This window comes from Bradysia coprophila, chromosome X, assembly GCF_014529535.1.
Source record: "Bradysia coprophila strain Holo2 chromosome X, BU_Bcop_v1, whole genome shotgun sequence".
In the NCBI taxonomy this organism is placed as follows: domain Eukaryota; kingdom Metazoa; phylum Arthropoda; class Insecta; order Diptera; family Sciaridae; genus Bradysia; species Bradysia coprophila.
Window position 1 is genome coordinate 2,866,775 of NC_050737.1, and position 10,852 is coordinate 2,877,626.

General features: G+C 35.1%; 1 protein-coding gene across 4 annotated transcripts; it reads right to left on the bottom strand.

Annotated features, from left to right (window-relative positions):
• Window positions 1-45: 45 nt before the first annotated feature.
• LOC119083340 (ubiquitin carboxyl-terminal hydrolase 1-like) lies at window positions 46-9,556 on the bottom strand. 4 transcript variants are annotated; one of them, XM_037193061.1, is made up of 5 exons: window positions 8,650-8,774; window positions 7,409-8,468; window positions 3,203-3,623; window positions 2,718-3,087; window positions 46-2,582 (listed from the first exon to the last, which is right to left on the bottom strand). In XM_037193061.1, the coding sequence occupies exons 1-5, from the start codon at window positions 8,768-8,770 to the stop codon at window positions 2,191-2,193; spliced, it is 2,364 nt and encodes a 787-aa protein (XP_037048956.1). In that variant the 5' UTR covers window positions 8,771-8,774; the 3' UTR covers window positions 46-2,190. The 4 variants fall into 4 exon arrangements, with proteins under 4 accessions (XP_037048956.1, XP_037048944.1, XP_037048935.1 ...); XM_037193049.1 differs by lacking the exon at window positions 8,650-8,774 and adding an exon at window positions 9,469-9,556 and having other exon boundaries at window positions 46-3,087; XM_037193040.1 differs by lacking the exon at window positions 8,650-8,774 and adding an exon at window positions 9,246-9,534 and having other exon boundaries at window positions 46-3,087.
• Window positions 9,557-10,852: the final 1,296 nt, after the last annotated feature.

The window sequence follows — 10,852 nt, forward strand, 5'->3', positions numbered from 1 at the left end:
TTGTTTACGCTTGCAACTAAGAACAAAAGAGAAAACTTTTTTTTATGTTTAATTTAACTTTTCTTGTTAGCTGTTCTCAGACTATTATAAGATAGTCCAATCGAAGGTATAGTTCACAAAAATGTAGATTTTTCCCGTCACATATAAGATCGGGTGCTTGATTTTTAATAAAATTTCTTTTTCTTTTTAAATTCACAAAATTTCTTCAGTCGATACTCTATATTTTGGTCAGCCCGGCTCTAACGGTACATGTATAGAAATATTTTATTACAAAACATTGTTTTTCTCTGACGTTTCCATATTCTAATACTTATAACGGTCTGTAACGACTCCTTATCGTCAATTTTTTTTCTGTCGTCTAGGACCATACTTGCATTCATATATTGGTTTATAGATTCAAAATGTATCCTGACCACATCATCCTGAATAGTTAAGGGTCGGAATTTTTCAAAATTTTTTCACGAATTTTTTACTTAGGATATAAGGACCGTCTTTCGTCACTTATTTTCTGTTAAATTGATGAAACTGCGAGGTGGTTTTTTTTCCCTCACTTCACCTCACCTCAATAATTGAATTTAATTAAATAATTTAATCAAAAATGCGAATACAACAGTATGCGGACACTAGAAAATATAAAAAAAAAATCAAGACAAACTTTGTTAGGATTAAATCACAATGGAAACAAAAGTATTATACTTCATCATCTTGATACTGCCCCAGTAAGTACTGTCACGTAAACAATTTCTAGAGATTTCCTTGTTCTGCTTCTCGACACTTTTTTTTAAAACTGAACCGACGACCATCTTTCTACAAAATTTTCGAACTTATATTACAACTCTAGAGTCTCAATTGCTACAGACTAATCTACTTTTTCCCTGTTTTCCACCCTGGTCTATGTTCAGATATACAATCCTCACGAGCAATTACAATAAATTGTACAAAGAAAATATTTTCTAAAAAAGAGTTTTGCAAGTCCTATTCATATCTGCTACAAAAATACGAACCCTAGATGTAATTTCTGTTCTAAATTTCTGACTGATTTTAAATTCAGTTCACCCATCTTAGCATTAAATTCTTCGAAAACAATTTTTCTCAAATGGCACACTGAGAGAACAGAATCAACTTGTTCGTTTCATTGTGCAGTACCGAAGAAAGTCAACACCGTTCCTGCGTGAACTATTTAATCTTTATATTGTGGAAAATTGTGACCAAATAAGGAAATGTCTTTGCGGCAGTTCAGATCAAGTCAGTATTTGGTTGTTTAGATAAGAAAAAATGATATCACTATCCAGAACCTGTTCTTATTCTACTTATCTTCCACGAGATTATTTACTTATGTGTTCCAGTGTTACTTCACCTTTAAAACAACAAGGACAATTTTTAGGTAATTCTTTGCTTAATGACATCAATGTAGAATTTGTCAGGTCAACATTGAAAAATGTCGGTCGTCAGGTTATCAATGACGAGAAAACTTAGGTCACAACAAAAGGATATTTCGTTAATGTTGATTCAAGCCCTAGTAAGCCCTAATTTTCGTTAGATCTTTTTCTATTTCGTTGAAAGATTTTTCCTGAATACAATTACTGAACGTGTGTCATTTACCTTACGGTGCCGTAGAATTTAGAAGAATGAGTCGAAAGGGTTAATGACAGATTTAAAAATGTTTTCGACCTAAGTGTGACTTCGTCTGCAAAATCTCCCCTGTCTCATCTGATAACTGCAACTTCGTCAGTGCCACAATAATTCCAATTTATGTTTCGTTGTTACATTTACTGTACTTTCTAGTAAAAATTTACGATCAAGACTGTTCTTTCGAATCGGCGAATGTTAATAAAATGTTTAATTGGAATGTAAATTTTAGAGGACCCTCTGATAATCCCAACAGTCTATAATGCGTAATGGGAGATACTAAAAAATGGTAGAGAAAAGCCGACGGGATTTGTTGGCGTTCCCATTTTAGCGATACAGAACATTTCTTTTTGGTTTTTGGTTTATTTCACCAGTTCAAATTGATTTAAAAAACAAAATAATTGGTAAAAAGAAGCGAACAAACTAAAAAGAAAAGAACAAGATTATCGACGATGGCGGATGCATAAAACAAAAAATAATTTAAAATGCCAGGCCTGATAGCATCTAGTCAAAAAGAAAAAAGAAAAAAATAATAAAAATAAATCGATTGCAATGAAGCCATTACGTTTGCTTACGCAGATCAACTCTAGCATAAAATAGCAAATAAGGCGTGACCATAATTTTCTTATTCGGTGACAGCAAATCCTCAAATTCGCGTTGTGTCATTGTTTTGATTTTATCATCATCACACACGAACCATAGGGGTTCCGATTTTTTACTAAAATTACTTCCACCATAACTACCACAATCGTCGTTCAGCGACGAATTCGACAGATTATCCACGTAACTATTGTGTCGCAAATGTTCCGATATACCATTTATGTTCAAACTACTCAGACTAGTTCCAGGACTATTTTTCATAAGAATACCACAGCAACTGACACTTTGACAGGAAATGCTGCCATTGGAAGCAGTCTTATCAATTCCATTTGTCAAATTCTTAACCGAACCATTTAAATTTTTAATATTTTTTGTAACGTCACCACTGCTCGTTGCTTTACTTTTGCCAAATAAAATCTTCTTCAATCCTAGATTTTTCTCGGCATTCTGACCGCCGACTGGCGGTACCGGACATGTTGGATTTTGGTGATTTTTTCGTTTGTCCTTCGGACAGTCATAATAGTCTTTGTAGTTATCTAATGATGTTGTGTAGGCGATGTAGTGTCCAACGGATAGCGTAGCACCCACATGAGTGATAACACTGTACAGCCGATAGGTGTGAAGTTTTTCCGCATCCGATCGTACACAACAATTCGAACAAAAGCATTGTAAATTGAATGGCGTTGGGATGTAATTGTTGATTTTCTCCATGCCACCGGAAAATCGTTTCAGTTGAATGATTAGCAGGCGCGGCAGTACGGGATAAGATACTGTACGAATCGCTTCGGTGAGACCGGTGCACACCTCACATCGATACTTATTTTCGCCACGGAATTGTTCGCGGGTAATGCACAAATTCTGTAATGAAAGACAAATATGATTTGGACGGGGAAAATGGAATCATTAAAACACATGGTAAGCTCGGGATAAATTCAAGATGTCCAGTACGAACTCCTTTACCGTTTAAACTCACCTGAATAAATAAATTGGGATCTTCCTGTTGGTCAATATTTTCATAGCCGGTTATAGGCACTGACAAATCGATCATTGTTTCCTTTTGTTCAGTTATTGTCTCACAGCTTAAACATTTCGTCGACGAACATGTGACCCCTTCGAAATCCTCCGTAAAAAAATCGACGCCCATCGTCTTGATTTTCTCGTTGACTTTCTCCAAATTTTTTTCCTTGTCAGGTCCACACATCAGTTCATCGTCGAAATTCGATATCGAGCCACTTTTCGGATTGTTTGCATCTCTGTTTGCATCATTGTCTTTCGATGGGGCATCGTTTCGATTTGTTTTCGATTTATCATCTTTACTGCGTTTGCGAAATATATTGGGAAAATTTTTGCGTTGGGATGTTTGCACCTCGATTTTTTCCGGTAGACTTACATAACTGAAAAGGTTTGGAAAATTCAATTAATGTTGTGCGTAAATTAAAGTTCTTCAAGGGAATGTTTAATTTTTGTGTAGATTTAAAGAATCGCCCACCCTTTTTCGGAGTTTTTTTTTATCCTTTCTAACATCTCTTCGCTTCAATATTTTTTTTATGTACATGAAATATTACGATCTTGGCTTCCAAGCCACCCTTTTGAGAGCCTCTACTAAAATTACTAAAATAAGTAAGTTTTAAAGGGAGGAATTTCATTTTTACTCAAACTTTCTTTTCTTGATTTGATTTAATAAAAAAAAAACTTTTACTGAAAGAGAACCAAGCAATTTTTTTTTTTATGCTGCAGCTGGATGCATTAACAGGTGTTTCTGTATCAGAATTTGCGATGTTTTTTATTTTTATTTTTGCAAGTGTATTGAAAAGCACTTTGCCGGTAACTTGTAGAATTAATCATTAGAATAGTCTTATTGGCAGAATGTTTTAAAACTAACAATTGCGTGGCAGGATGTTTGTAGTTACACCAGACGAAAAGGGAATATTTTAGATTTGTTCGGCTGGTAACTCAAATCAATTATTTGACCAGTACAAAATAGAGCAATGTATGAACTCCCATGAGGAGTTCCATGAGGAGTTGCCGTAAGTGACTATTTTTGGAATCCAGAATTTCCAGAATTTTCCACAAAAAATAAATATTTTTTTAGAAAAATTCAACCAAATGTGGGAAAACATTTTCCCAAAAATAGTTCCTGATTCCTATATGCTGCAAAAATAATTTGCAGAGCGAAATCGTTTTTTGTTTCCCAAAACTATTAAGAGGCACCAGTACTTAGCTAAAATTTTAGCCTACATTTGTGTGCGTCGCATTTCATTTTTGATGATATCTTTTCATCAGAATCCTTTTTGATAAATGTACGACCGCAATTCCGACTACGAATCTGTAAGCTTTAAATCAAAATTAGTTTTGGTTGTAGTCGTTTGTCCAGCTCAGAGAAAAGTGAGCAGTTTAACGAAATTTTCATAAACTGCTCAGTGTTCTCAGAGCTGGTCAAACTGCTGCAACCAAATTTAATTACTGTTAAAAGCTAACACATTCGTGGTCGGAATTGCGGTCGTACATTTTTCAAAAAGGATTCTGGTGGAAGGATATCATCAAAAGGAAACTAAAATCCAGTATTTAAAAGTCGCCCTAATGTATGCTTTTCAGCAAAGTGCCTCTTAAGAGGCTTCGGTACTTAGCTAACATTGTAGACTACATTTGTGTGCTTCATATTTCATTTTCTTTCCATCAGAATCCTTTTTCAAAAATGTACGAGCGCAATTCCGACCAGGAATGTGTTAGCTTTCAACAGAAAATAGTTTTGGGTGTAGTCGTTTGTAGCTCTGGGAAAAGTGAACAGTGTAACGAAATTTTCGTAAACTCCTCACGTTTCTCAGAGCCAGTCAAACTACTACAACCAAATGTACTTTCTGTTGAAAGCTACCACAAAAGGATTCCGGTGAAAAGATATCATCAAAAGGAAACTAAAATCCAGTATTTAAAAATTGCCCTAATGTATGCTTTTCAGCAGAGCACCGATGCCTCTTAAGTTCACAAGAACAAACATCCAATAGGGACAATTAAATTGAATTTATTCAACAAACCCAACATAAAATCAAATCCCAACAAAAATCTCTTCGAGAAAAGTGTGACGCAGTCTTTGAAGTACAATTTCTAAAATGAATGATATCGCTAGAGTTGACGCTTTCAACTTCGTTCTTCGTTCTTTTTTTTGGAAGTTAGACTGCGTCAAGTCCTCCGCTATCGCTCCGGACATGATAATCAAGTTGCACCAAACTTACATTTGCACATGAAGTGACATAATCGGATGTTTTATAGCATTCCATCCGCGTCAAGCGCTACCGTATACACTGCAATTTCTTAATTACTTTTGACGATTTTGACATCATACTTCACTTGGATGATTTCGGAGATTATTTTCGGATTACAGTGAACGTCAGTGAAATTTAGACATGAATTTAATTCAGATATTTGTCAGCTGGCCCACGCACCCCAGCAAAAGTTCTGATCGTTTAAGTCAGAGCCTATTGTTCGTAATTTGAATTTAATTAATTTACCGAAATTACCAACAATATGCACTTGGTAAAATAGTTACACGCACGCGTGTTGTAGTGGTACAATCAGCTGCAGAAAATTCCTATCTAAAATTTCTTCATCCCATAAAAATTCCGACACAAAAATCCGTTACCCCCTCCATTTAAACAAAATAAAATTGACGACACCGCAACATGAAAATATAACATCCATTCAATTCATTCCATATGGGAATGAAACAGGAAAATCAAGAAAAACATCATGGTAATTGACTCGCTTGAATGCGTAAAAAAGGACTGATAAGTTCAACAAACGCCGATGTTTTGATAATTGCTCTAAGCAGTGAATGTAGCAAATATTGACGATTGATTCCCCTGACGCAGTACCTGACATGCGATATCGACGTATGCATGAATATATGGAAAATTCCGAGGTTTGTAACATGTAACATTGCTTACGATAGATGAAACGCTCGCACATGAGCTACGTTACATGTTCTCATTAAGAGGGCAGACTAGGTGTGAAGTAGGCTATATATTGAAAAATTGGTTTTAAAATTAATGTAGACCATTTAATGAAAATCTGTTCCAGCAATTAGATGAGCAATATGTTTATCTATCTCTAAAAAATGAAAAACGATTTACAATAAGCAACAGTTGGAAGAAAACCGATTTCCAAAAAAATATTGCATAGCCTAACTTTAAGCGACGTTCATATTTTGGAAATCGGTTTTCTTCCAACTGTTGCTTATTGTAAATCGTTTTTCATTTTTTAGAGATAGATAAACATATTGCTCATCTAATTGCTGGAACAGATTTTTATTAAATGGTCTATATTAATTTTAAAACCAATTTTTCAATATATAGCCTACTTCACACCTAGTCTGCCCTCTTAACCAGGTCACTAACAATCAATCTTTCAATTTAAATCGTGGAATTATCAGATTCGACCATTTCAATCCAATTCATATTCATTCCGAATGCAACATCGACTTGTCATATATACACGACGATATCTATAGCAATGTTGTAGTATTATGGAATGAAAATGTCGGCTCTTATAATTTCACAGATGTACTTACTGTGATTTAACTACAGCAATTAGTGATGGAATTGTAAGAATTGAATTTCCCGAACAAAAATTCCCGCACTTTGATTTGTAATACAGAGTGAATTCGAGCGCCACAATCTTGTTTATCATCGATTATTTAATCTTTTATGTGCATTGACGTACCGGAATAATTTCGCTATGAAATGAGTGACCTATTGCATTCAATGATCAAAGAGTCTTCAGTTACTACCTATGATACGAATCGCGTGATGTGCTAACCTACTCTAACCTGCCAATTACACGATCCAAATACTGAATGTTACGAGCGTATAAGTGAGCACCGAGGTTAAACATACTAACCCCGGCTCTAAAGAAATGTAAAAAAATCAGCGGAACGTGCATGTGCACAGAAACGTAAAACATTGTTAAAATATCTAACTGAGTCAGCTGTTATAGGTTTTGTTTAGAAATGTAAGTGGGAACAACCACCATTGCTGGATCGAAGAAGTAAAATTGAGTTAGTCACATGATTCAGTAGAGAAACACATGATTCAAAAATCGAAATTTTAACCGAAAAAATCTACCACCCAGACCACAATCGCAGTTCACCCTTCATCGTTTACAATACACATCAAAAGTGACTCACCCATTTGCTACAATATCCGGACATTCCGTTATGACTCTTGTTAATGAGTTGCATGTTTCCCGTATACTATCCAACACACACATCAAAAACTCATGAGCGTCCTGCTGTTGATTACCCTCAAATATGGAACTAACATCCTGTACAGCATTGAGGAATGTGTCAGCGTGGAATGCTTCCGTGGATTCAACCATCTCGTTACGATACAAATGCATGTACAGTTCGTGCAGTTTTTCGGTGGCAATTTGACGATTCGTTTTCGGCACATCCACAAACGAACCGATTGAGGCTAGATCTTTAGTGCTCCAGCTGCGCGTGTTTGATCCTTGTATACCGCCCACATTACGGCCGAGCGATGCACTCTTACCTTTGTTATGCACTTTTTGCGTAATTTCCGATAGATCGTCGCAGACATGATGAAGATTGTGCAGAAAGCGAGGAGCGAATCGCAAAGTGTAAACAACCGAATTCAAATAGCATGTGTTTCCGATGTTGCACAGCGTTGCCATCGACGATGTGATCTGTTTTCTCTGATTGTACGAATTCTCATCGGAATTGTGTGACGCTTTCGGCAAAATGTAATCATTTGACGACGATGCACCCGTTTGGTGCTGCATATATTCGTGCATTTCCCAGGTTTTGAGTCGTTTTTTCAATGGCGAATGACGACTGTCAACCGAATTTTTTTTGTTCGCTTGGGTAGGCCTCGTTATATTCTCCCGATTCAATGACAGCGATAAAACTTTTTTCCGTTTTGTATTGTCACCGGCCAAATTCACTTTGTGACTCAATTTCGAAACGAGTCTATTCTCCGCTGGATTGGTGTCCTGTTGAAGAGGTGCACATTGATTCTCGTTATTTTCGATTGGATTCTCTAGTGATGTGGCCACATTGTTTTGCTTTTTGTTGCGATTTTCAATTGGATCCAAGTTCTTTGCAGCAATCGGAATGGCATCTAAATCATCTCTGCGAGAATTTCTCAAAGCCAACGTTTTATGGGATTGATGTCTTGCTAATATTGTGCTGCTTAACTCAGGATAAGGAACAAGCATCTTTTGAAAACCTGCGGATTAGAATTGTGGAAAAATTAGTGTGAGTTGACAGAAATAGATTCACGGAATGAAAAATTATTTTCTTTGGTGGAACCAAAATAACAACCAAGGTACTAGCAAATCTTAACGCAGAAGATTTACCAGAACAGAGATCAAGAAAGATTCATTTACTCTGATGAGTTAGGGACTGACCAAATATACAGGCAAACAACAACAACATCAAGGACATAAACTCAAAACAATAATGTCGATTAAATATCGGAAGACGAGTGACGTTTGTCAATGTCGAAACCGTTTCACTACGGAACCACATAATTTCATTACTAATTCATAATGTCTCGAAAGAGAAAGCAATAATCAACCCTGAGCAAATTGATTCCACCTTAAACATTTAAAAAAAAAAATATCGACGAAACTGGAAAGATTGTTTACACAACCGTATTATAAATGCCATTTACCACAGTAGAAGACACACTCAATATAAATATCTAATACAATTTACATTCTCTTTGAATATCACAAAAACAACTTGTTGGCATTTTACAATTATTAGTTTTCCCTTTTGTAATTTGATTTTCCATTGGTAAAAATTGACAGATCGCATTAATTCGCACACAACATGTGTGCTGAGATAAATATTCGAAAAAAATGGATTACACCTTCACTAGTGTCACTATCGAAATGCAGAAATATACAAATACTGAAACGTAAGTACCATATTGGCAATATAAACGGAATTCCCATTCACAAAATGCGATGTAAATAATCAACGAAATTAATTAACTTACATGTCTCGGCAATAGTTGCATAATTTTGGAATTAATTTTGGAAAAAAACAAAATTTGATAAATTGAAAACGTTGGTCGTACTTATGACGTTTTTATGTTCGATCGAAACACTTTTACACATTGAACGGAAATAACATTTAAACAAAACTTATATTAGAATTGACTGGACAATGTTTTTGTGACAAATAATGCAAATTAAATAACAAAAATTGATATTTTTTACACCGGTTTACAAGATGGTTTTTAATACTTCGGCTGACATTTATCCATGGATGAATTTCAAAATATCCAAAATGAATTTCAGATGAATTTCAAAATGGTCATACACCATAATTCAAGCAGTACGTTTCATTCCGCGTCGATGACATTTTTGTTCCGAAAATTGGAGTAGAATATGTGGAATGAATCACACTCATACATACACTATACAGTCCTTGATACAGTCGTAACAGTGTGCTATAGGTTACAGTCCAATGGAACAAGTCTCATTACGGGCTACAATTCTTATTTCTTTTGTGTTTATCTATACATAATATTCTAAAACCGTTCTGAACGTTCTGAACCTTAGAGTAATTATAACTAGAAAGGAAATTTCGAACAAAATTACGTAAAATATGTGGTCCTAACATCAAATACGAAATGTTTGGTAGTATGTGTTTGCCCTCTTAATTAAGAGGGCTTTCGGCGCATAAAATTTGAATTAAGTTATCAATCATTTTTTTTACTTTTTTCTTGTGAAAATTTTGATACAAAAATAAGTGATATAGCTGGACTGTCATTTTCTGTGATTAAGAACAATGACGTTTAATTTAAATTACGATCCCCCAATATCTCAAATTCGCTTGGAAATTTGGTATACAAGACAAGTTAACAGATTCTGTCGGAATTTTTTTGTATTATTTTTTAACAAAAGTCATTTTTGCACTGTCCCTCGAATAAACAATTGACTGATAGTTGAATTAATTTATTTGTTCTGAAGATCCGACCTATTGCTAGTAAAGACAAAACATTGAGACAAAACGCAACCACATCCAACACGTGTATCTGTGATTATTTCTATTGATGTCACTTTCCATGAAGTGATTTTCACATACTCTGGTGTGTTTGTACACATAACATTGCTGATTGTTTGATTGAAGAATTATTTATTTCCATTTCTTGCAATCGGTTTGATCAGACGGAAAACTATGTCAAAAAAAGCTGGGGAGTCAACATGCAAGAATGTGGTTATGTGCACATCAATTACTAAGAAAAACTATGTTTTCTACTTCGCATTACTTCGGGACATACACCCTTTAATAGAACAGGAATGGACCATCGCATTTTTATTTATTTTTTAAGTTTCACTGATGAAATTTAAAAATAAATAACATTCAACGCATAAGACTGTTTCGATGAACAACGTCAATAAATATTTTGACAGAAATCTCAAATGTGAGTGTATTGGTAGAAGCTCTACGTAAATGTATCTCATAATCTCATACACATTGATGTCGGGACCGCTTTTCGTAGTGCGAATTTCATCTCTAGGTATAATTACTCTAAGTTCTGAACACAGAACCGTGCCAATTTTGCCAGTCAGCTGCGTTAGTGAGTAGCTTCAAAGG